This window comes from Nematostella vectensis, chromosome 3, assembly GCF_932526225.1.
Source record: "Nematostella vectensis chromosome 3, jaNemVect1.1, whole genome shotgun sequence".
In the NCBI taxonomy this organism is placed as follows: domain Eukaryota; kingdom Metazoa; phylum Cnidaria; class Anthozoa; order Actiniaria; family Edwardsiidae; genus Nematostella; species Nematostella vectensis.
The window spans coordinates 7,903,110-7,928,852 of record NC_064036.1 but is presented as its reverse complement, the minus strand read 5'-3'; the positions used below and the strand labels follow the sequence as shown (position 1 = coordinate 7,928,852).

The following is a 25,743-nucleotide window of genomic DNA, read 5'->3' as shown; positions in this document are numbered from 1 at the left end:
TCACGAAGCCTGACAATGTGTGCGACTATGAGCTAGTGCCATCTATGGCTCGATTGTGAAGTGAAAAAAACACGCCTACAAAATCGAGACCTGCAATATGAGTGTTTAATACCATCAGGTGACCTGACTTCAGTATACAGCCAGTATTCAAACACAGCCTGTTATATAAAAAGGATTCCCCTTGGCAATTGTAATTGTGCCAGAAATAAAAAGACCAAGGCACTCACTTGTTAGCTATGTTGCCCTTGCGTTTTGCTCTACAACTTTAGTAAACTGGGGCATGCTGCGCGCGACAGCGTACAATTCCGCAATCGATCCGAATAAATTTTTTTAGTCTTGCGGGGAGGGGACGGGGCTGCGCTAATTTCATTTCGGCGAAAAATAACTATCCCATTAATAAGAAAAACCGTCGGAAAAAAGAGTAATAGCCTACAAAGAAAATTTAGCGCGGATCAAGAGAAACTCCGAACGGCAGATGTGTAGCTCGCTCGAATACCACTTGCGGTCTCTTCTATTAAGTGGCTGACCGAAAATTATCGTGTATGACTCCCATGCTTGTGTATGAATGTACGAATGTTCAAACTCTTGTCACTAAATAAATAACGATGCAAAGTGTACGCCGAAAGATGATGTTTGTCTCCGGAAGTTAAAACTAACTCCCAGACCCCTCGCGACATCCTGCGCATTCGAGCAAAATTTTGATGCGTAAACGGAACGAGTTATGCTCGGAGGCGATAAGTCTATTTTTGCATTTCACTTCAGACCTACTTCCTGATCTATAGCGGAATTCACTCGTCCAATGATTATTCTATTGCCCTGAGCAATGGATTGCAGTATGGATGTAGGCATGTGGGCACACTAGTGGCATGAAATAGGTAAGTCCTAAGTCTGTTGTTGTTTCTCTACCTCAGTGATTCTCTTGATGGAATGGAATCATGTTTTGATGCAAAGACGCATCCGTAAAATGCAAGTCCATTGTTCGTCCTCCGAGACGACATCATGATAAATGCATCTTAAATTTCTGATTACCTGTTAAGGATTTATACATGACTTTCCCGAAACGTGAACGATCGATGAGGATAGTGTTATCCCCTTCAGTAAGATTCCTTTTTAGTGTGTAAGTTATTATCTATTTTTTAATGTAAGAGGTTATTTCCGTGACCCAAACACTTGAATACATATTTTGACGATTAATTAAGAAAAAAGATCCAGCGATTCTCTAAAGTCACATGCTTAGCTATATATATTTCATGTATGATTTCGTTTGTGACGGTACTTCTGTCAATATTACTCTTTTTAAGCTGAAAATATCATTTTAATGACAAAAGAAACATTGCTAACTTAAATATCCCTACCTCCTTAACTCCTAACTACACGCTTTTTATAATGTACTAAAGATTATAAATTTATGTATAAGATGAGTTTTTGTACTCAAAACAATAGGTATTACCTTAAAATTTTGGGATTTTATAGATATTATTACATTTGTGTTGTTGATATTGCCAATGTGACTACTTGGGCGGCATAAATAGATCTAGAGAGAGCTGCTCCTGTCACAAGATAAAAGTCAATATGAAATAAAATTGTTTGTGCTATATATGTTATTGCATATACAATACTGTATGCAGTATCCAGTTTCATCACTGGATTTAATGTAATGTTCTAGATATGTGTGACAGCACAGATGGAGCTAGTTCTGATGGAGGGGTTAAGTCGATCACGCTTCCTACCCCTCGCCCTAAGCCACGCCCTCCAGCCAAGCCTTTAATCCTGCCGAAATCTTCCACCATTAGTACCAAGCCGCCAATCAAACCTAAGCCTGCTGTGAGAAGGGTTCCTCCACCCGCACCCAAGAAAGCACCTGAGGATGCCACAAGTCCGAAGAGAAATGAAGCAGCACCACCCCCTGTCAATGAGGTGCCACCACCACGCCCTGTTAAGCCGAGGCACTTGCAGCAAGAAGAAGTGCTGTCGAGCAATGTTGAAGTGCAAAATGAATCAAATAATGGAGTCCTCCCTTGCTCTGGGCCTATAAGTCAACCAGGAGAGCAAGAAAACCATTCACAATCAGTGGATTGTAATGATAATGAAGATCATGTTGATGATATTTATGATGATGTTGAGTCTGTTATTCCTGATGAAAATGATACTAAAGAGAGTTTAGATATAAAGTAAGTATACATAGGTTGCAGAGACAAAGTTATTGTTATCCAGTAATGAAAGATACCCAACACTCGACAGAAATTCTCCATGCATTAGTTGCTGAAAAATTACCCTTTTTCAGCTTCTGCACAATTATTACAACTCTATTTTTATTTGATATGTTCCAGGCAGCAGCCACAAATAAATATGTCTTCAAAGTCAATACCTACTGCTAAACCAAAACATCCTCCTCCAAAGAAACCACCACCTCAACTTACAAAGCCATCAACATCTTCCAAACCCCCCTTACCTTCCAAACCTCCACCAGCTTTACCAAACACTGTGAAACAAGATACTCCTCATAACTCTGAAGATTTAAAGGCTAGTAATGAGTCACCGTGTGATGCAACAAGTACTCTAGAGTCTCCAGGGCCATCACCACGTTTACGCGTCAAGTCAGACAGTGCAAGGGATGACATGGTGGATAGTGCAGTATCACAAAGGAGAGGTACAGTGCAGTAGTCATTGTTGATCTGTATGTTGCTGGACAGCTTATGGCATTAAACGGTCCCTTCAACTACCCATGAAGCGCTGCTTGGTCTGCCATTTTTGAGTGACATGAAACTGCCATCCAATTAATGATTTCAAGAACCAAATTTTTGTATTCTTTAATGCCTGAGTTGTCCAGTATTTATAATGATATACATTTAGATTTTTACCATTAGAATTAAAATATTCTAATATAAAATTAAACTGTTAAACATTTAATTTATTTATAAGGTAATTGGGTAATTTCTAAATCAATATAATTATAACTTTTGTGTTTATTTAATTACAATATTATTTTATATGAATACAATTTATTCTTAGCTAAAAAATGATATCTTTATACCTTTTTATTTTGCTTATTAAGTACATAACATAAAAATAAATGTTAAATGTATTTTTTTGTTACTGACTCTTCATTCTACAAGAAGGGAAAAAGAAACCAGACTTGCCTGCTAAGCCTAAAATAATCATCCCCAAACAAGCCTCTATGGATTTAAGATGCCGGACAGTAACTTCATCAACAGCTATTGGTAACTAGTGTTATTAATTATTTTTCTTGTGGAAGATAATCCTATCAATATACAGAAAAGTTGGCACTCTTCAATGACACTGAAATCCAAGTTTCTCCTCCATTTCACCTTAAAGCTAGTCAACCCTTAAAATCTTGTTTAATGCCAAGTGAAATCTTTTTTGGCCTTTGTGAGAAGCCTCAATGGACACAATTGCAAAGAAAGACACCTTTTGCTAAAGATCTTGCACTTTATGATGCCTATTGACTACTAATCTAATACTTGTGATTATCTCTTGTGATTATTTCTCACTTAACCCATACTAATTACAGATATTACAGATACTATGAAGAAAAAAAGGTTGAAACCGCCAGTGCCACCCCCACCATACACCCCAAAACAGTCCAAGGCATCTGTACTGGCAAGAAGAGTCTTGTTTGAGTCTAATACTAACCATCGTATTTTCGGTAATATGCATAGTTAAAGAAATCTTCTGTTTGTTTAGGCACAATCAGCCTTTTTTATTAATGCTACATACTGTGCCTCTATACAAAGGCAAGCACTTTATCTAACACAGCTATATGGTCAGTTTTTCTTTTCTCAACATTCCCTTCTTTTCCCTCTTTTATTATCCTTTAATCCCCTTAAATCTCTTAACACAATTTCAGCGAATCAGTTTTACTTTTAAATATAGTTTTTTGTTATCATTTGTAATAATCTTGCACTTTGTGTTTCTCAGAAAAACGATTCAGCTTACCAAACTTGTCCTCACCACGATCAAAGAGTATAAATATTGGAGTTTTAGAATTTCCCTGCCCTGGGATGAGTAACCCTAGTTACTCAATGGAAGAGGACGATGGATGGCTGCACATTACCATAGATGATCCTGTTGGTAATCCACGCAAAGTAATATAGTATTGTCAAATTAGTCTTCTTTTTGTGGAGTGAATTGGCCTATAAGTGAAATTCTCCACAAAGATGCCTAATTTGTTATGCTGTATACTGCTAAAGGGTAAAGACATAAAGATAAATAAGATAAATATCTATGATACTAGAAATATTAAGCATTAAATTATGATTCAATTCTAACCTATTTAAAGGGAGATAATGTGGTTAAACTAAACTATATCTATAATATCCTGTATAGGCATGGCTCACTTGCTTTATTTAAGAATGCAGAGTTTTTGTTGCAGAGAAAAAACGAATAGCGACCAGACGCCAGCTGCCTGCCTCCATGACCGTAGGAGAACCCACCAAATCAGATACTCGAAACCGTCGCCCCCCACCCCCTCCCCCCACAGAAGCAGAGGAGAGCATCTCAAGGGGATCCCTCCCAGCACCGCCTGTCCCTCAGAAAGGCCTTCCAAGGTCAGGGTCAGCTCATGGCAGCAGCTCCAATGAAGGTGTCAATGTCATGTCTAAGTCACACTCTACGGAGGATTTCCGCAGAAGTGCCGAAGGTATGTAGTGTACTTAATGAATATAGATATACTTCCCTTAGAGGGAACACTGCAAAAACCAGCACTTAAAATGTTTCTTTATTTTTGTTATTTTTATATTTAAAAAAAAAACACCATTTTTCTTTTTCTTTTTCCTTCTCTAGAGCAAGCAATGTATTCGTACGCCTATGAGCACGCCTTCCTTCCTCCTCTAGCCCCCTCCTCGGGTCCCACCCCTTCTCCACCACCCACCAAGCCTCAGGAAGACCCCACCCTGTACACAGAACCCTGTGCTAATGCTGTGGCTGGCTTTATGGAGGAGCTGAAGAATAAACCACAGGAGGCGACTTATGAGGTACCAGCTGACGAATCTGTGGCGGAATTTGTGGAATCTTTAGCTACAAATAAGCCAAAAAGCAAGACAGAGTCCATGTATGAAGTCCCAGCGGAGGAATCTGTTAATGGCTTTGTGGAGTCGATTGCTGCAAAAGGCAGAGAAAGAAGTGCTGGTATGTAAGAAAACACCAGTTTAATCATCTGCAATATAATATTAAATAAAGGCAATGACATTGTCTTGAAAATAACCAAATGCATTTTTGTGCATGTCCTGCATATACACATGATACTCATATTTATATGGGACTGTCTTTTAAGCCCCTCTTTGCAACTTATATCAATTGCATCACATATAAGGGATTTTGTATATATACATAGGTATAAACTTTTCTTGCTTAGAAACAATCAAGCACATGTTCATGTATCGTACATGCATATGACTCTTGAGTTTGTTTATCAAGTTGACAATGGAAATCAATTTAAATTCAATTATTAAATGTGTTATCTTCAAATATTGCTGCAGACAACAACAAGGCTGGTGGCAACCAAGATGCCGCAGAGTACATCGGCAGCAACAGATGTAGTGATGAAGTTGACGATGGTAAGCAGATAAATGGCACCTCTGCTCAGACAGGACATGGGAGGCGGTTCAGTTAGTCAGACTTTTAATATAAAGAATAGTCAAAGATGCTTACAAAATTTTTAAACTTCTACGTTAGATTTTTGCATAAGTTTTAGGCCTAAGACTATTTTGGAGGTGTAGGGGTTGGATTTTTTAATGATTTTCTTTAAAAGTCCAAATACATACTGTGGCCACTCGAAGCCACAAAGGAAGTCACACTCATCTTTGCTTGAGTCAAAAACCAATTTTTTGATAATACTAAAAAAAAAATGGTGGCCTGGTCACCCCTGTTTACAGGCCTTAGTTCGTTAAAAGAAAATACTTATTCATTTGCAAAGGGCATTAACCTCTCTTGCTTTTCAGGTGCATCCTCCTCTTCATACGACTCAGAACATGACTACGAGATGCCTCCGGAGGAGGACCACCACCCCCCTGAATTAGCTGGTATTGCTAAGAAAACCAGGGGGAGTTATGACATTACACAGCCTGCGCAGGATTCTGCTGAGGAGAACGACTATCTAGAGGTAGTGGGCCACGAGGTAATGCGAACAGGGTTGCCATTTTATCCAACTGCAGTTCATCATACACTTGTGGGTATTTATAATCAACAATTATTGGGATGCAGTCATGCAGCGTGGATCATGCGGTATGTTTGTAGAGCAATAATGCCCCGGTTCAATAGTTTTATATGGGGTTTAGTCCAACAAAATGGGGGGGGGGGGGAGGGAGACGCCCAATCAGTGGTTGGTCAAACGTTAGACCCAAGACCCATTCATTCATCAGGTTTCTATTATCATCATCATCATCATATTTTTTTTGCATTGACTCATTCTCATTCATGTTCTAGGATTTCGCGGAACACCACGAGGAAACATCTAGAGGCTTTGAAACCCCTTCAGGTGAGTGCTAACATGCAGCAGTCGATCATGTTTTTGAGATTGTGCTTGCTATCTAAGCGTTAGCCAGCATTTGTCAGGCTGCGTCGGCATAGAAATTATTGGGCAAAAGTCTATGATTAAGCGAATCTCCAAAAAACAACGTTATTGACGCTCCAAGGGGCGTGCCCGCACGTTGTTACATCCATGCTTTTCATGTGATCTTGATTGTTTTTTACGTGCCAGATGATAGCGATGATAGCGGTGATGATTATGAAGGTAGGTACACTATCTTTGGTTCCAACACACATGATTTCTGCTTACCTCTAATCTGGCGTACTTTTTGTCATTTAACATGCTGGTTGACTAAAACTGTACAGGAGACTAATAATCGCATTGCTCATTGGTCTGTGCTAGAGCCACTGTACCAAGTTTATGCTGCGCGTACGCTAGAGAGAGACAGAACGCTAAGTCGCGATGGCATGACGACAAACGCCCCAGACATGTCACTAGAGGAGCTGACTCAAGGGACACTAAGGAACATGCGCATGCTCTGGTGCGAATTACCAGAGGTGAGCCCGCAATATACTAACTAGTCCCTATGCAGAAGGCTCGGTTTCCAGTCGTTGTTACGTCGCGCTCTGCTCCTCCACTGACGGCTGGGCGCACGGTCGAGGCACCATGTCCGTGACGTCACATCGTAATAATTATGCGTGATGTGCGGACTCACCGGGGGTTCCCCAGCGTTCTCCCCAATTCAGAGGCGCGCGCGCGCGTAAGTTTTTTTATGGCGCGAAAAAACAAATGTTTAAAATAAATTGATTGCCACAGAAAAAAGCAATACTCTTAGCGAGAAAAACGTGTCCTAGACAAATTGGAAATTGCAAAATAAGTCCAAATAGATGAACCACCAAACTATGAAAACAATATTGCTTAGAATTTGAAGTCAGTTTTTCGTCGCGCTGACGTGCACTAGAATGACGCCATGAGCGCGCGCTGTTTGTTGTGAAGTTTTTTTTTTGTCTTTTGCGTTTGCGTAGGATTAGAAATAATTTTATAAAAGAAATAAAACATTCTTTTTGTTCCTTCATTGAGCTACTAATCGCTTGTGCTTCGCGTGACAGAATGGCTTCGTGGGAAGCTAACAATTTACATTTTGATATACCAATCTATTACCGTATATTGTCATGCTGTGTACAGCGTTATCTTACTTGCATTTACTAGTATGCAAAATTGAGTTTTCCTTACAAATAAGTTTTCAAACCATAGGTTATGAAGTCAGGAGTGTTGGAGACTATCGACCCGACGGAACGCAAACGGCAAGAGGTAAAATGACCGCCCTACACCATTTATTAGCTGCTTAACGCACTGATCACCCCCGGTCTACTCAATCGTTAAAGCAATAAAAATCAATATCGATAAATCAATAAAAAGCGATGATAGCTGATTGATTTTTATAGATTGCATTTTAAAATCGTTAAAAATCGACCGCACTTTAAAAAAAGTTAACGATTTTTATCGATTGATAAAGTATTGATCGATTTTTATCGGTTTATTACGATTTTAAACGCAAAAAAAACCAGGCACGTCTCACGGACTCTCCCAGTCAGGGTCACCGAATGGCTTCCCAGTAGTAGTATTCAGAAAATGGTCTACAAAAAATAGCGGCTATGAATCGCTTGAGGCTGTTTTTTCGTGATGAAAACACCGGGTAAAACGCCTGCATTTCAGGCTAAAGGTTGTTCTATGTTCTCACGTCTCTCTCGTCATTTGTTAGTTTGCCTTTTTGGCGTTTCTCTCATGGATAAAAACGTTTTTTTTAAGTTTCCGTTAAAATTCTATAAATAAAAAAAAATCGATGTCATTGATTTCCGCACTCTTATTTTCCCTAACGTTTTTTAACGATTTCACGGATCAATTAATAATAATCGGTGATGTTCTTCTCTTTGTTCTAATGCGTTGTTATTTGTCTAGGCGAAGCAAAAAAAAAAAGGTGAAAATAAGAAAAAAAAACTATATGATCTTCAGTGACACTTATACTGCACAAATACAGTAACCTAAGCCTAAAACGTTTAGCATCTACATCCGCTGACTGCAGGTTTGTTTACTATTAGGCAATGTTTGAGGTGATCACTTCAGAGGCATCCTACCTCAAGAGCCTCAACATACTGGGGTCCCACTTCATGGATTCACCAGAACTTCAGGCCGATACCGCTCAGTCGGTAGTAGAGAAAAGCCAGCAAAGAGTGCTATTTGGCAACGTCAAGGGCGTTCTGGAAGCTAGCGAAAAGTATGTCTTGGTAGATTTCGGTTTCTCATACCCTACTAACTTTCCCTAGCGTTTTTCGGTATTGTACTTGCATTCGCGGTTTCGGCTTCTCGTGTTGTTTTTGTTTCTTTTGACAAATACAAACGAACAACACGAAAACCCGGAACCGGCAAGTAAAGTGCTAAAACAAAGAGAAAGAAAAGCTCTTATAGCAGGGTAGTTTTCTTGGGATTAGAAGATAAAATATCAAACAACCTTGTGCTGGCGGAAGAGTAAAAAATATATTAAAAATGTCCTAGGGTCCCTACTAGCATTGTAGATGCTAGTTTCTAACATTTTTCGTTCAACAGAGAAGTAATTATCTAACAAGAGCTCTCTCCTCCAGTAGGCAGACTTCGTTTCATCTTTTTCCAGATTTCTCACTGCATTACGCCAGCGTCAAAGAAAGTCATACGTCATATCAACAATTAGTGACATCATTGAGGAACATGTAAGTCTATATGTGAACTTCCAAGTAGCTTTTGGGCTGGTCTTGCTGGATTTTAACAAATAAAAGGGATTTCGTATTCAACTGACAAAGAAGTCCTAGCTAGCCCCATTTAGTGGTGGCACTGACAATGGCGAATTTGATGGTTGATTTTTGTGGTGATAATAGTGTCGGTAATGGTGATAGGAATGTTGATGATGATGGAAATGCAGCCGATGATGATGGAATTGCAGCTGATGATGATGGTGATGTAGCTGATGATGGTTGAATTGCAGTCGATCATGGTGGTGATGTAGCTGATGATGGTGGAATTGCAGCCGATGATGATGGTGATGTAGCTGATGATGGTGGTATTGCAGCCGATGATGATGGTGATGTAGCTGATGATGGTGGAATTGCAGCCGATGATGATGGTGATGTAGCTGATGATGGTGGAATTGCAGTCGATCATGGTGGTGATGTAGCTGATGATGGTGGAATTGCAGCCGATCATGATGGTGATGTAGCTGATGATGGTGGAATTGCAGCCGATGATGATGGTGATGTAGCTGATGATGGTGGAATTGCAGCCGATGATGATGGTGATGTAGCTGATGATGGTGGAATTGCAGCCGATGATGATGGTGATGTAGCTGATGATGGTGGAAATGCAGCCGATGATGATGGTGATGTAGCTGATGATGGTTGAATTGCAGTCGATCATGATGGTGAAGTAGCTGATGATGGTGGAATTGCAGCCGATGATGATGGTGATGTAGCTGATGATGGTGGAATTGCAGCCGATGATGATGTAATTGCAGCCGATGATGATGGAATTGTAGCCGATGATGATGGAATTGCAGCCGATGATGATGGAATTGCAGCCGATGATGATGGAATTGTAGCTGCTGACGATGGTGATGTAACCGAGGTTGACGATGATCACGATGATGGTTATAATTATAATCTCGATAATTGAATATGTGTTCCTTTTTCAGGCTACGCAGTATTTTGACATCTACATCAAGTACTGCTCTCATCAGGTCTACCAAGACAGAATATTAAAAGAACTAGGGTAGGACATTAAATCCTTCACGCCGAGGGTACTTTGTTGTTGTTGTTGAAGTAAGATATTGTCGCGTTTTCAGGAAAAACCCACGCTTTGTTGAGGCCGTCAGACGGCTCGAACAGTGTTCCACTGCACAGTGCTTATCTTTTCAATCATTCCTGGTGCTTCCTATGCAGAGAATCACCCGGTTACCACTACTTGTCGATGTGAGTATACCGAACAAGCACCAACCTTACAGCACTGTGCAACTCTCCTAGCGCACACCTTACTGATAAACCAACACATTAAGGTAGCACCCAACATCACCTTACAGCAGCCTTCAACACTTATAGCGTACATTATCAACTGCTTGCAACATAAACTAGTACACACTGACAAAGCAAAACACATCAAACCAGACATCCTAGCACATTCTCAAACACCTCAACACATGCAACTGTAATATCCTATCAACAGTACGGAATACACCACAATCGGCAGGATCACACTAGTATGTATCGTTTTAGGTTGTTGCTTATACATCTTCTCCTTTGTAGGCAATATGCCACCGCTGTGAGGAAGGAAGTGACGAATTCGTCAGAACGGACAAAGCGTTGAAATCTATCAATAAGGTATCATCTACTATTGTTATAGCCCTTCTCAGAACAGACATCAATTTGAAAGCTATCAAAAAGGTAACTATTGTTATAGCCCTTCTCAGAATAGACATCAACTCGATAGCTGTCAATTAGTTACCTCCAAATAGAAAATGAATCCAGTATTGTAATATTTTTGTTTGACAACGCCTTTGTGATCCTCATTTAAGGTGGTACACGATTGCAACGAGGGTGCTCGCAAGATGGAGAGAATGGAAGAACTGATTGCGCTTCAACCCTTGATAGAATTCGCCGTCAAGGTATCAAATTATCATGTGTTCCCCATGTTTATTTGTTAAACCTGGCTTTCTTTGTAATGTTTAGGATGGTAGCTGTTTGAATTATTACTATTTTATTTATGTTACAAAGATTAGATTTAGTCTGATAATAGTCTCCCTGGCAGCCGTTCTTGACTTGTCAGGGTAGGGAGCATCGACTAGCGTGGCGAGTCCAGAACGGCTGCGAGGAAGACTATAGTAACAGTGGTTGCTGTGGTAATGATTACGATGATAGTGATGCTGCCGCTGCTGCTGATGATGATGATGATTATGGTAAGGTTGATGATGGTGGTGATGATGATAGTGATGATGATTATGGTAATGATAAAGATGATGATGATGGTTATGATGATGATGACGACGACGACGACGACGATGGCGATGGTGATGGTGATGGTGATGATGGTGGTGATGATGATAGTGAAGGTTAAGATGATGATAATTATGATGATGATGGTTACAATGATGATGACAACATCATTTTGTTACAGCCCGTGGCACTCGTGTCATCCAATCGCTGGCTACTGCGTCGAGGTGAAGTCCTACTTGTTACCGAGGAGTTTAAGAGCCCTTTGAGGAAGAAAATCAAGACGAAGCCAGTCTACATGTTCCTGTTTAACGATTTGCTACTTATGTGCAAAAAGAAAAGGTTAGGCTTAGGGATAAAAGTTATTGTTCTTTGAACTCCGAACAATGGATTTCTCCGTTTGTTTAGTGATATTAAGTATGGGGTTCTTGGAGTTCTTGGACTATAATACATTTAATGTTTCTCTAGTGATATCAAATATCGCGTTCTTGACTACGCAAACCGAAATATGACCAAGGTGGAAGTAGCTAACGAGCCGTCCATCCAGATGAAATACCTGCTTTCACTCATTCTCCTGGAGAACTCTAACGGAAAAACCAAGGACTTCCTCATATGTGCAGAAAGCGAGTAAGTGCATCAAGATCAGTTTTTTCGGTTATTTAATCAACCGTCTAATCGTTTGTCAGTCGGTTAGACAGTCGGTCATTCTGTCAGTCGGTTAGACAAACTATTATTCAGCCAGTCGGTTAGACAGACGTTCATTGTTTAGACAGACGTTCATTCAGCCAGTCAGTTAGACAGACTTTCATTCAGCCAGTCGGTTAGACAGACGTTCATTCAGCCAGTCGGTTAGACAGTCCGTCAGTCAGTCACTCAGTCAGCCAGTCGGTCATTCAGTCAGTCTGTCGGATGTTCGGTCACCCAATATCAGTCAGTCAGTATTGATCATTGATTCAGTTATTCAGCCAGTCGGTCATTCGGTCAGAGAGCTAGAGGGTCGTCCTATAGTCTCAAGCAATGTCTAAAACAATTGAGGCCACTAAAGCGTAATAGAGAACGAGGTAATACAAAGGAAGGGAACACTGCCATAAATTTGTCAGAGTTTTGGCCTAGAGTATGGTGAGACTAATGACTCACGTTATGGATCGATGCAATCACTAAGCATTAGAAACCCTGGTCGATTCAGAAATCTAGTAGAAATAGCGTTCTTAATCTCTGACCAAGTTTCTAGATCCCCCCCCCTTATTATTCTAATCACTGTACAACTGCTGTTTAACTAATGTTGTCAAATTTCATCTGTGACAGGACGGATAAAACTCGATGGCTCGACGCGTTTAGTCCACCCAAAGCCGAACACGAGGGAGAGAGAGTCTATGGAGCATGGGGTAAATACGGCGGTTCAATCACGCGACGCATGCGCGAGGCTCGTGTACGTTTACCGAAAGCACACCAACCTCAGCTGTTTAAAGAATGTCGGTCACCCTCGTCTTTGTTATTGTTTATAACTGAGAATACAACGGTTTATTTGCAAGTTAAATTACAATCCACGATTGAAAACTGATACTTTATCAATGATATTTTATTGGAAGTTTCTCAGTTACATGAATTAGCCGATGGAAATTGATTCTTTGAGTGACTCCACATTGAGCGGAAGTATAAAATGGCGCAGATTGGCCTTCTTTATCCCAATACCCCGTATATACATAGTGTTTATCTCTGCTTGGTTTTCTACAGATTGCCCACAAGTGCAGGCCATTCACAACTACACACCACAGCAGCCCGACGAACTGGCCTTGCACGAGGGTGACGTCATCAACGTACTTAGAAAGCTCCCGGATGGTAAGTGACGTACGAATGTCATGTGATTTGCTTGGTGGTTTGCGCGGTCAACATACCGCTGGTCGTATCTAATTTGGGAAAAGTTATCTTTACGAAAAGAAAAAAATGGATCAATGGGAAAGCTAAGACCTGCCTGAAACCTCCTGAAATTTTCCGTGTGTTAGAAGTTAGGGGGAAGAGATGGGGAACCGCCATATCAATTAATCTTGTTTTGAAAACTGTCGTTTTTCATGCTCACTCGCTCGGTCAATTCCTTAGTCCGCTTTAATCATTGTTTCGCTTTTTTTGTCGCTGTGTATGTCGAAGATTTCCACGTAAACTTGCAGGAATTGGTGTTAAATACGATTTTGCAGGGCACCATTTTGAAATACGCCCAGGCCCTTGCGTTTTTAGAACATCACAGGTTTCCCGCGCGCTCGCCCCAGACTGCCATTGATTGATATGCCTTGTTTCCGCGGCGCTCAAGTTACTCGCGCTCAAGGGGATGGGTCCCTGTGCAATGGCTCCTGATGCATTTGCTTGCCTCCCCCAGGCTGGTACCATGGCGAGAGATTGTGTGACGGCGTTCAGGGATGGTTTCCCGCCAATCACACCGAGAACATTCGCAACGAACACATACGAGCCCGCAATCTCCTCCAGCGGTATCGCCTGCTAGCCGCCTCCAAACATCTGATTAGCGCCACCATGACAATGAAGGCTGCCGCGAAATCGAACAAGTCAGTCAAAGGCATCCTATAGGTTATGACGTCATATCCGGCCATAAATGTACAGCATATTCAGCTTTTATAAAGTAACTTGTTAGTTTAGCTGGGCGTCCCAATGTCATACATTTTGATACCAATGTTTGTACTGTGAGTGTTCTTAGAGAATATTTTTATATACGATTGCTGATTCTGGATGATGCCAAAATGATAAAGTAGACTAAGATCTGTCAAAAAGATTTTTTTAAATCTGAGTTCTGTATGAATTTTTTTGTGGACGGGTGTCTGAATGACAGACTTGATTAGAAAATATATAAATTACTGTGAACTGAAATCGTACTTTTAAAGTCATGTCCACTATAAATTCATTTTTACTGACGCAAAGACATTGTGGGGTTTAAAGGGATAGCCTTCATTCGAAGTGAAGTGAAACATTTGAATATACCACATAATAATCAATGGATACACGTACACATGGTGATCGAGGAAAGAAAATCCGCAATTGAACCACGTGATCATCAATTAAAACATGAGAATCGAAAAATCACGTGATCATAGATTAGAACCACGTGTTCCGCAATTGAACCAAGTGATAATCAGTAAACTTATCCTTTCTCAGCCATAACATGCGATCGTAACTTTTAGCCCAGGGTCGAAAGGGTCGATGTCATACACCCATTTCAAATAACGGTTGCACTCGGAGAATCTTTGTGTCGTAACCCGCAGTGCTTCATGGGTATCAAATAAATAATAAAACAAGTGTATAAATAAAGTCAAACACAGGTTTGGAGAGCTTTAGCATTCTTGTTTATGTACCTAGAAACGTTCATACGGCATTCAGAGACCAGGATTCAGCCATTTATATGTTACCCATGAACCACTGCGGGTTACGATACATTGATTCGCGGGTGTAACCTTAATTGAAATAGGTGTATAATGTTTTTAAAAGATGTGAACGCGTCCCACTTAGTGAGAAAGACCAAGGATCAAATTATATGTATGGCCGAACTGCAGAATTGTAAATTAATTGCCCAAATCACCAGCTTGTAAAAATAATCAAGAATATAATATATTTTGATTTGAATGCTAACATCTTGGTGTGCTATCTATTTGTTTTATATTTATTTCTGGGATCGAATAGAATCGAATCACAACTGCTCAGATGAAAGTAAATTAATTTTTGCCGATCGACAGGTGAGAAAAGAGAGGGAAGTTACTGCCCTGAAGTCTTTTCAAAATGAAAATATGACCTTAAACGTATTTTAAAATGTGCCATTTTGTTCTAATGTTTACATTCCTAAAAAATAATGCAATGTAAAGGAATGGAATGAAAAACAAAACATCCGGTTCTGACACATACTGACGTTTTATACATAACGTTAAACAAATGAAACAGCTTCTACGACTTTTTAATACTCTTTTTAAAACTCTTTTATCTTTCCCTTTGTTTAAAAGTCATTTTAGGTTTAATTTAAATAGGTGATTTTAGCTATTCTTTGACTTTTAAATGAGAACGAAAATGGGGATGGCAGGAAATGTAGGTAAAGTGTTTCACCCGGTTCTTGGTCAACATTTGATGAACATTCAAATTTTCTCAACACATTTTTTCACGCCATTTTTGATAAGAAAAAGAAAACTTTACGAGGCGACTTTATGAGGCAACCCGGTTTTTAACTTGTTTAAAGAAGGATTAGTGTTCGGGGGTTATAAAATGTTTATACAATTTATTTTTTTCTTTCAAGCCTATTTTAGAGCAACATTGAATTGAATGCAGATTTCATTCTTGCACAGTTGGACGTTATGAATATTTAACCACATCTATCGCACTGTTATGGACACTCTTCGCTTTTAACTCAGCCAGAGAGAGAATATTTGAGCTCGCCATCTTTCTCTTCTGGTTTCTAAGTATCCTCCTCCTATCCTCCTATAGTCAGAAATCTGCCGTCATGGCTTTATCGCGGTTGGAGAAAACACTCATATTCGTGACCACAGTGCTTTCGGTATTTGCTATAGTATTTGTAGTCTTGTTTGCTGTGGAAGTATCAGAGAAAGCGAAGACCACGACTGCTCCTATCGAGGTGTGCACAAGTCAGGGTTGTATCACCGCAGCTTCAGGTAATTCTAAAGTGTGAGGAATTGATTTTTCACTAAAAAAAATCAACCAACACCCTACATTGCCCCTAATTTTTCTGCTATCTTTATTTCTCCTGCAATAAATTTGAATTTTATCTAAAGGACAACAATCGCAAAGTAGTTTCTTTTGATTTCTTTAAACTTTTAGAGAAAATGTGGAGTGCACTACTTGTACTTTTTTATACATTTCATAGATGCCCTACAATTTGACCAGACACGTCAAGTTGTGGTAAATATTTCATAGCCTTGGATAGACGCTTGTTTTGGAACTGCGATTTGCAAGTCAAAATAATCCCAAATAAGAACTCGACCGCTGCGAATCCCACTTTCGCGTGATTCAAAGTAGTAAATTGGTTTTCTTCACACAAGTGGCTTTCTATCATTGCTGTTATTGAATTACCCAGTGATGACCAAAGGTGTTAAAATCATTACTGATTCGGCTGTAGTAAAGTTTGTGGCGGTGATGAGAATTCTTTGCAGGGGTTTCGATATTTCTTGATATTAATTATTCTGATAAGGATATTGTTTCGTGATGATGGGAGCATTATTTTTATTGTATGATGAATTAGAAACATTTTTATGGTAAAGTATAAATGACTGAATCCCTGGTCTTTGAAAACCATGTGAATGTTAACAGAGACATAAACAAGAATGCTATCACTTCCCAAACCTAAAGATATTGTTATTAGTTATTCTTATTTACTCATCCTGCTTGCTTACCCAAGCGGGCACTGCAGGTAACGCTACATGGATTCTCGGAGTTCAGCCTTGTTTGAAATAGGTGTATGTCAGAAAAGCAAAGAGAATGATCGTTGTTCATCGTAATTGATATCACAATTAATTATGTTAATTTTACTAATAATCTTGACCGAGACGATAATGATTGTGATGATGATGATGACGACGACGACGTCGACGACGATGATGATGATGATGAAAATTCGTGTCTCACATGGTCAAATCTTATTTCCCAAGAGCTGCTCAACTCGATCGACAGGACTATCAAGCCTTGTGATGATTTTTACCTGTATGCCTGTGGTGGGTGGATGAAAAGAAACCCTATCCCTAGCGGGCAGAAATCATGGGACGTCAGCTCTAAGTTGAAGGCGGAAATCGACGCGTTCATGAAAGAGAATATCGTGAACCTCGAGACGCGAGCCCGCTACTCAAAGGTTCGCATGAAACATTTATTACATAGTCGCCACCATTACGTCATGAACATCACCCAGGCGCTGATCGAGACCTTTTTACGGCTGTTTACGTGAACAGGTCAAAATGTTTCCATTTAGTACGTTAAGTTTGAGGTGAATGTCTTCATTCTGGTTATTGAGGCGACAGTGTTCAGCCCTTTTTTCCCGTTAACACGTCAAAATGTTTCTATTTAGTACGGTTAAGTATGAGGTGAATGTCTTCATTTTGGTTATTGAGGCGACAGTGTTCAGCCCTTTTTTCCCGTTAACAGGTCAGAATTTATCCTGGATCCGCGCCTGTCACCATTGTCATCATCAGCATCATCATTACGTCATCATCATCACCATTACGTCATCATCATCATCACCATTGTCACCGTCATCATTATTTTCACTTATATCATCACGTCTGACCACACTCCACGTCATCGACATCAAATTCGTCACTATAACTATTTTTTGTAAATAAAAATCTAAAGGTACTGTGGTTTTGTTCGAAAATATCTAGATATCTGCTGTGACAAAGGGATTGAAGTTTTACGATGCTTGCCTCAACACCAATCTAACCGAGAGTAGTGCTTTCGCGCAGAAACTTATCTCAGATTACGGGTCGTGCGCAGCTTTGTCTTCCACCTGGACGCCGTCTGGCTGGAACTTGACGATAACGCTGACCAAGCTGATAAAAGAGCTGGGTATCTCTGGCCTTTTCAAGTTTGGCGTGGAACTGGACCAGCGCAACACAAGTACATATACTATCACGGTACGGTCAGCTCTCCTCCTTCTTACTTGTCTTTCTTTTAGGCACGTACCCAAGATTGGCTGAGAGGGGATGCCCAGTCACAGGTATCACACTGAAAAAGTGTTTGACAAAATTGGCTAATTGTTGGTGGCCAGGGGGGATGCAAGCTGTGCGCCTCCCCCCCTGTTTTCGCGCCTGAACGTAAAGATATTGAAATATTGTCATAATTTCTAGCGATTGAAAAACATCATAATCAGTTGGTTTTAAATATTTTGTATAGCTGTAAGTCACTTATGTGGTGCAAGGTTCAAAGAAGACGACTATATAGGTGTATAAAGAATTTATGTAGCGTCTCCTTTTGACCAACAACAATGACCTTGGCTGTTTTTTGCTGAGGACAGGGAATGGTCTCCGTTAGATAAAGTAAATGGATGCTAAGATGAAATCCGTTTTCTCAATTTTCTAGATTTCAGAACCAAGTTTTCGACTGAGTCGAGCAGACCTCAAAGCCGCAGATCCAACAGTAAGACCTAAACTATCTTCTTAAAATCTGTTACCCAATTTGCTTACATTAGTAGCCATTACGGTCGTAACCCTTACCACTCTTATGCCTGCCATAATATCACTTTCATCACATTACTCATCAACATCATTTTGATCACCACAATTCATCATCTTCATAATCCTCAGCATCATCATCATAATCATCATTATAGCCATCATTGTCATTGTTGATGCCTTTATCTTAGTCAACATCATAATCATCATCATCGTCCTCGTCGTCATCCTCATCATCATTATTAATCCATATTGTAATTTGCATTCCAGGTGAGGAACGCATACCGCACCTACATAACAGCGATTCTGAGTGCTGTCAACAGTAGCGTGTCTGCCGCGGATATCGATGAAATCATCGCCTTCGAACAACAAATCGCTAATGTAAGCAAGCGGTCCTATCCAATTCCATTATGTCTATCAAATATTATTTGAAATCATCCTACCCCCCCCCCCCCCCCAAAAAAAGTATACTTTCTTGTAAAGGGCCAGTTGTCTGATGAAGTTTGTTTTTACCCCGATGCTTCCTGTCTGGTTTGCAGCCTCCAGTGAGGACGTGGTAACTGGGGTCGTGTCATGTCGTGACGTGTCCTGGTAACTCATGTTGTGCGTCATGTTGTGACGTGTCGTAGTAACTCGTGTATGACAATGACAATGTCGTGACGTGGTAACTCGAGTCGTGTCGTGATAACTCGTGTCATGTCGTGACGTGTCGTGGTAACTCGTGTCAAGTCTTGACGTGTTCTGGTAACTGTTTTCTTTTTTTAGATCATGGACTCGTCTGGCTATGCGCCACTTTATGATCGAATCACCTTAAACGAATTTGTCACGCGCGTGGGGACCGAGCAGGTGGGTGATTGGTTGTCTGATCTTACGTCATGTCACGCAATCCAGGGTGATGTGACTTCCCTTGCTAATGCGACTGCTTCCACGCAGGTCAACTGGTCCAACCTTTTGCGAGGAGTATTCTCAGATGTTGGTTACGTCGTGGGTGATTCCACTACAGTAGTAGTACATGGAATGCCTTTCCTCAAAAGCCTGATGTCACTTATACAGTCCACGCCCAAAAGGTAAGTCTGATAGGTTGACCACTATGTGATTCTTGGCCATATTTCGCATGGATGGGCTGGAAGTGGGAGGGGTGTTTGTTAATGTTTTTCAGTTAGAAATGCATGGAGCATATCGTTTATTTTAGTAATCATTGAAGCATTTGATGCATAATCAAGCAATGAAACTCACCCGTGTATTTATCTAGAGAGGGTCTTAATAGAAATGACAAAAACTTGACAGGTGATGACTTATGTTTTATCATTCGATCAACATTCCACTAGCGTGTGTCTGTTCAGTTTCAGGCGTTCTCATCCCTCTTTCTTTATTGGGTTAACTGTGGTTGATAAGAGTTGTGCCCGTCTTAGGCTTTACGCTGCCTCACGATTATTTTCTGACCGGAAACCCGGTGAGAACACCTGGGACTAGGCTTAATGCGTGCCTTTGTACTCACTTACCTATCCGCGCGAAGAAGTCTTTTCTAACAAACAGCGCGAGGTGTTATTTTATTATCATTTTAAAAATGGTAGACTTCATTGACTAGCAGGGGGTGGCTTGACTGTTATAAAACGTGCTAAAAAAATATACATTGTTGTCGAAAATGTCTGGTTTCATCCCCTGACAAGGGAACCATCTACAAATTTGGTTTTCTAGAACGTTGGCTAATTTCCTGGTATGGCAGATTCTCGACTTGTTTTCCGTGGACTTCGGTAGAAGCAACATCGCGGCTTACAACGCGCTCATGACAGCGCTTGGCAAGGGTTCGGAGTACTCCGCACTCAGGAGGAGCGACTTTTGCTACAACAGAGCCATGGATATTAATGCGTTCGGCATGCCTCTCTCAAGGATTTTTATCGATAAGAAGTTCTCGGAGGCCGATAAGAAATGGGTAATGTTTTTTTAGATTTAAGGTGATTTAAGGTGTTTGACCGATCAAGTGTGCCTTACAAGCCATATAGCCGTAGACGTGAGAATACAGAGACGTATATAGATTGAGAATGCTTCCCGCTCTCGTTCTCATTTATGATTGCGAGCATCTCCCAACAAATGTTAATAAAGTGCGACGAAAGACGGATTTACCTGTTCATCAGACGGCATTTCCCATATCATAATCAAGAAGCACATAGTTTTAAACTTTTTCCACCTCGTCTTTAGATCGAGAATATGGCTGAGCGCATCAAGACAGTTTTTTTGGATAAGTTGCAGTCTAACACTTGGATGGACGACGATACTAAATCAGCTGCCGCCCAAAAGGTGCATGTTGCTATTAAAGTCTTTCTTACTCATCCTTTTTGTTCTAACCAATATTAACATGATCAACACTTCTCTCTTTCAATCATCATTAACATTTACTATTTTATCATAATCATTATCAACATTTTCCTATTTTTATATAATCATTATCAACATTTTTTCTATTTCAATCATCATAATCATCAACGTCTTTTTCTTGATTTCCACATCATCATAACCACTTTCTTCTTTTCTCCCTCTTCCTCATAATGAACCAACTATTTTTTAGTATCGATTTTAAGCTTAAATCATGTTTTAAAGGCAAAGGTAACAACTGCAAGCATTGGATACCCACCGTACCTCAAAGATGATACCGAATTAGATAACAAGTTTAGTGATGTGAGTATTTGCCCGCCTCAGATGTTAAACCATCACCACCATCATCATCACATTTAATATTTTATTGTAGACATTAATATAAGCCTACCATCCCCACACCAACAACATTTTGGCTTTGTCATAGTCAATTCTGACGACTACTCTGCCAAATTCTCCTCTTTATAAAGATTTCTTCAGGGCAAACTGTAGAAGGTGAAACGTTACATGAACAAGAACCTACGTATTGCTTGCTACAAGTACTAAAATAGACAACAAAACACGAATTACAGCCCAAGGGAAACATACTGACCCCATCATGTAAACCTTAAGGTTACCATAACTGTATTACTAGGTTACTGTGGATGTGAGCAAGTACTTTGACAGCTCGGTTTCGCTGCAAAAGTCCTTCAATAAGAAGAATCTGGCAAGAGTAGGGAAAGTCAAAGACCGTGACCAGTAAGTATCCGACAACGTCACCTCGTCTTCCTCAGCAAGACCTTTCTACATATAGGGGCATCACTCCTTCCAGAGGGTTCAGGCGTATGTCCAGAGGGTACAGGCATATGTCCAGAGGGTACAGGCATATGTCCAGAGGGTTCAGGCATATGTCCAGAGGGTACAGGCGTATGTCCAGAGGGTTCAGGCATATGTCCAGAGGGTACAGACATATGTCCAGAGGGTACAGGCATATGTCCAGAGGGTACAGACATATGTCTAGAGGGGGGCTCCGGACCCCAGTCTGCTCATTTAACAAAATGAGTTTGACTCCTTGATATAGTTAAAAAGAAGGTTAATTCTATGTAATTATTTGGAAAAAAAAACAAGTTTCTAAATGGATCTAGTGACCTGTTGCCAGAGCTAAGTATGCAGATTTTACCTTAACTGATCCGTGGTCAGTGAAATCATTTCTGGACCCCACCGCCTGGATTTTGCCGTATCTTGGTATCACTTTTGTGTATAAAAATGACGTGTTTTTCTTTCCAAGGAGCCTATTTTTCTCACATTTTCCAGGTTAGCTATGACGCCCGTCAAAGTCAACGCTTATTACGAAGACAGCTTCACCAGAGTAGGTGCGTTGTTCTCGTATACAAATGGTACTTCGGCGTTTTCTTCGAAGTAAACGCTGTACCACAATAGAGGGCTCTCACTGGATGTTATACCACAATAGAAGGCTCTCTCACTGGATGTTGTACCAAAATAGAGGGCTCTCTCACTGGATGTTGTACTACCATAGAGGGCTCTCTCACTGGACCTTTTTTCACTTTGTATTTAGTTTTCCCAGCTGCTCAGCTTCAGCCACCGTTCTACGACGGTAACTACACCGGGTAAGGGTAATTGGGTGAGGGTAACTACACCGGGTGAGGGTAACTACACTGGGTAAAGAAAACTACACCGGGTAAGGGTAACTACACCGGGTAAGGGTAATTACACCGGGTAAGGGTAACTACACCGGGTAAGGGTAACTACACCGGGTAAGGGTAACTACACCGGGTAAGGGTAACTGCACCGGGTAAGGGTAACTACACCGGGTAAGGGTAATAACTACACCGGGTAAGGTTAGCTACACCGGGTAAGGGTAACTACACCGGGTAAGGGTAATTACACCGGGTAAGGGTAACTACACCGGGTAAGGGTAACTACACCGGGTAAGGGTAACTACACCGGGTAAGGGTAACTACACCGGGTAAGGGTAGCTACACCGGGTAAGGGTAACTACACCGGGTAAGGGTAATTACACCGGGTAAGGGTAACTACACCGGGTAAGGGTAGCTACACCGGGTAAGGGTAACTACACCGGGTAAGGGTAATTACACCGGGTAAGGGTAACTACACCGGGTAAGGGTAGCTACACCGGGTAAGGGTAACTACACTGTATAAGGGTTATAACTACACCGGGTAAGGGTAACTACACCGGGTAAGTGTAATTACACCGGGTAAGGGTAACTACACCGGTTAAGGGTAACTACACCGGGTAAGGGTATTTACACAGGGTAAGAGTAATAACTACACAGGGTAAGGGTAATTACACCGGGTAAGGGTAACTACACCGGGTAATGGTAACTACACCGGGTAAGGGTAATAACTACACCGGGTAAGGGTAACTACACCGGGTTATCGGTCATCTTCTCACTGCCTATCTTTGACTCCAGGGCCGTGAACTATGGGGCTATCGGTAGCACAGTCGGGCATGAGTTACTCCATGGCTTTGACAATGCAGGTATGGAATGCGTGACGTTTAAGTCCATACACCTATATGTCTGTTTTCCAAGTATTTTTATTGCTTTACACAGGGAAAGACTTTGACCAGCATGGTAACCGCGCCTCTTGGTGGACCGCTGACACGCTTTCGAAGTTCACAGAAAAGGCCCAATGCCTCGTGAATCAGTACAACTCATATTCTTACTATGGAGAGCAGGTTAGACGCGATGATCAGGTAGGTCAATATACAACTCGTATAACTACTTATTTACGTTGTATATGTCAGGTAAAAGGATCAGACAGTCTGTCGGAAAACATCGCTGATAACTCAGGAATGATGCAAGCACACGAGGTAGGGAACCTTACACGGAAGTCTCGTAACGTCATAAAAACCGACCTGTTAAGAAAGGCATTAGCTTTAAACCTAAGAACATCAGCTTCTCATTCAACCTCGTCTCCAGGGTTTCTGGGTAATTTTCAATATGGCGTCTTTTAAAATTACCTGAAGACTCTGGGGACGATGTAATTTTTTTTTTCATTTTGGTGGTCACTTGTTTGGGAAAGAAAACATTTAAAACAATACGCGGAATGGTTGTGTCCCACATGTGACCATTTTGTTCCACTTCCCTTTTTTCTAGGCATATAATGCATGGAAGAAGGAGTACGGGTTCGAGCCGCGTCTTCCCGGGACAAGCTTCTCAAGTGATCAAATTTTCTTTCTAAGCTTCGCTCAGGTAAATATTATTTGATAATAGGGAAGGAATTTTTCACGGCTTACTGATCAAGACTTTTTTGGCCTTGTCCAGGAAGTCTCTAATAAAGGATTTGTCAATATATTTGAATCGCTGATTGGGAAAACGTTTAACACTTTACCTGACCTTGCTCAACTAAAAATGTGTTGAATGCTCAAGAAGATGTTCGCAAGCCTGTTTCGTTACACTCTTTTTTTTATACAAGGACCTATTTTATAAGTACTTCCAGCCCGAGATTCCACAAAATTTTTAAAACTTTTAATGTTTTTAAAAAAACATGCTAAGTAAGAACATGGCGCGGCTCAGAAAGCAGATTTTTTTCTTTTTTAGTCCTGATGCGTTATAAAATGCAGAATCAAATTGTGCTCATAGTAACAACCTTATTATTACTATTAATCATAAGTGTTTATTCTCTTCCTCATAATTCATTGGGTATTATATTCTTATACAAACTAAAATTTAAGAACATCGTTAATAACATATATAGCTTTAGAATTTCCCAAAAATAAGAACGTCCCCGCCTCAACTGTAAATTAGACGTTCTTATAAAAAAAGAGTGTAGTCCAAATACGGAACTGACCCATACCACCACCGTCACATCACGTGAGCTTGTGTTGATAACATTACCCTCGTGTTGTCGTAGAGTTGGTGCGCTATCATTACGGAAGAGGAGGCAAAAGCTGGTTTTGCTAACTACAGCCCAACACCATGGCGGTGAGTTTCCTCTGGTTCAAAATTATGTGATATTGTTTTGTATTGAAAAAACTTTAGTGTCGAAAAGAAACTAAAACACACATGTTTGAGAACGAAGCATTGTTGCATTTTATAGTTGCACACAGACGTAAATAGCCACTTAATTTGCTGCCCGTTTTTTCTGTACAGTGTGAATGGCACTTTGCGAAACTCCGCTGCGTTTGCTAAAGCTTTCGACTGCACAGTAGGATCACCGATGAACCCGACCGCAAAGTGCGCCGTCTGGTAGCGTTCTCCTTTCTAGCACTTGCAAATCATGAGCGACTGTTACCATGATGAGGAAAGGAGGAGAGCTGAGGTATGGATGTTTGTGTCAACTGTGAGGTAGAAAAGTTGATGTGTCTTTTCAGTTTGTCGTACACGTTCCAGATATAATTTTATGTTTTATGAAGAAGAACTTTCCAAAAAGGATGCTGTAACTTGTAGTCAAAGTCAAGTCAATGTCAAGTTGTAGCAACTACAAAATATCACCATTTCAAGTCTTTGAAGCAGTCGGTTAGTGTCACTTAGCATTTGATTATAATTGACAATTACGAAATAAACGTGCAATAAACGGGGATAGTATAATACAATCTTGACTGAATGCACTACTTTACAAACACCAACATTCCCCTGCATATCCCTTTTCCGTAAGGTTACGCCAGGTCTAAGTGGTTGTCAGCGAGGGGAAGGCGCTTAAAAGCTTCGTCTTAGATTACTGTACCGGAACACACTCCCTCGCTGTAAAA

At 40.6% G+C, this 25,743-nt stretch overlaps 2 protein-coding genes across 6 annotated transcripts; both read left to right on the top strand.

Annotated features, from left to right (window-relative positions):
• Positions 1-658: 658 nt before the first annotated feature.
• On the top strand, positions 659-15,126 carry LOC5511250 (rho guanine nucleotide exchange factor 26). 5 transcript variants are annotated; one of them, XM_032380506.2, is made up of 25 exons: positions 659-875; positions 1,667-2,171; positions 2,331-2,650; positions 3,120-3,221; positions 3,533-3,667; positions 3,940-4,092; positions 4,394-4,660; positions 4,804-5,148; positions 5,499-5,576; positions 5,961-6,136; positions 6,445-6,496; positions 6,719-6,751; positions 6,890-7,044; positions 7,742-7,798; positions 8,587-8,762; positions 9,156-9,231; positions 10,206-10,282; positions 10,356-10,482; positions 10,813-10,887; positions 11,082-11,171; positions 11,681-11,838; positions 11,965-12,123; positions 12,802-12,881; positions 13,231-13,335; positions 13,868-15,126. In XM_032380506.2, the coding sequence occupies exons 2-25, from the start codon at positions 1,669-1,671 to the stop codon at positions 14,071-14,073; spliced, it is 3,705 nt and encodes a 1,234-aa protein (XP_032236397.2). In that variant the 5' UTR covers positions 659-875; positions 1,667-1,668; the 3' UTR covers positions 14,074-15,126. The 5 variants fall into 5 exon arrangements, with proteins under 5 accessions (XP_032236397.2, XP_032236398.2, XP_032236396.2 ...); XM_032380507.2 differs by having other exon boundaries at positions 3,117-3,221; positions 5,961-6,121; XM_032380505.2 differs by having other exon boundaries at positions 3,117-3,221.
• Positions 15,127-15,829: 703 nt separating this feature from the next.
• On the top strand, positions 15,830-25,587 carry LOC5511251 (neprilysin-4). Its single transcript, XM_032380509.2, has 19 exons — positions 15,830-16,151; positions 17,145-17,341; positions 17,868-18,119; positions 18,565-18,621; positions 18,927-19,037; positions 19,422-19,502; positions 19,590-19,723; positions 20,355-20,589; positions 20,856-20,954; positions 21,255-21,332; positions 21,664-21,767; positions 22,323-22,381; positions 22,585-22,636; positions 23,462-23,529; positions 23,603-23,727; positions 23,797-23,862; positions 24,149-24,244; positions 24,906-24,976; positions 25,145-25,587. Exons 1-19 carry the CDS (start codon positions 15,983-15,985, stop codon positions 25,242-25,244), a joined length of 2,154 nt encoding a protein of 717 aa, XP_032236400.1. The 5' UTR covers positions 15,830-15,982; the 3' UTR covers positions 25,245-25,587.
• Positions 25,588-25,743: the final 156 nt, after the last annotated feature.

Excerpts from the sequence above, each read along its gene's own strand:
- LOC5511250 (XM_032380505.2), top strand. The coding sequence starts at position 1,669 with ATGTGTGACAGCACAGATGGAGCTAGTTCTGATGGAGGGGTTAAGTCG. Across the intron at positions 5,149-5,498 it reads AGGCAGAGAAAGAAGTGCTG|ACAACAACAAGGCTGGTGGC; the intron begins GTATGTAAGAAA and ends ATATTGCTGCAG. Across the intron at positions 6,752-6,889 it reads TAGCGGTGATGATTATGAAG|AGCCACTGTACCAAGTTTAT; the intron begins GTAGGTACACTA and ends GGTCTGTGCTAG.
- LOC5511251 (XM_032380509.2), top strand. The coding sequence starts at position 15,983 with ATGGCTTTATCGCGGTTGGAGAAAACACTCATATTCGTGACCACAGTG. Across the intron at positions 20,955-21,254 it reads AATCAGCTGCCGCCCAAAAG|GCAAAGGTAACAACTGCAAG; the intron begins GTGCATGTTGCT and ends CATGTTTTAAAG. Across the intron at positions 22,382-22,584 it reads AGACAGCTTCACCAGAGTAG|TTTTCCCAGCTGCTCAGCTT; the intron begins GTGCGTTGTTCT and ends CTTTGTATTTAG.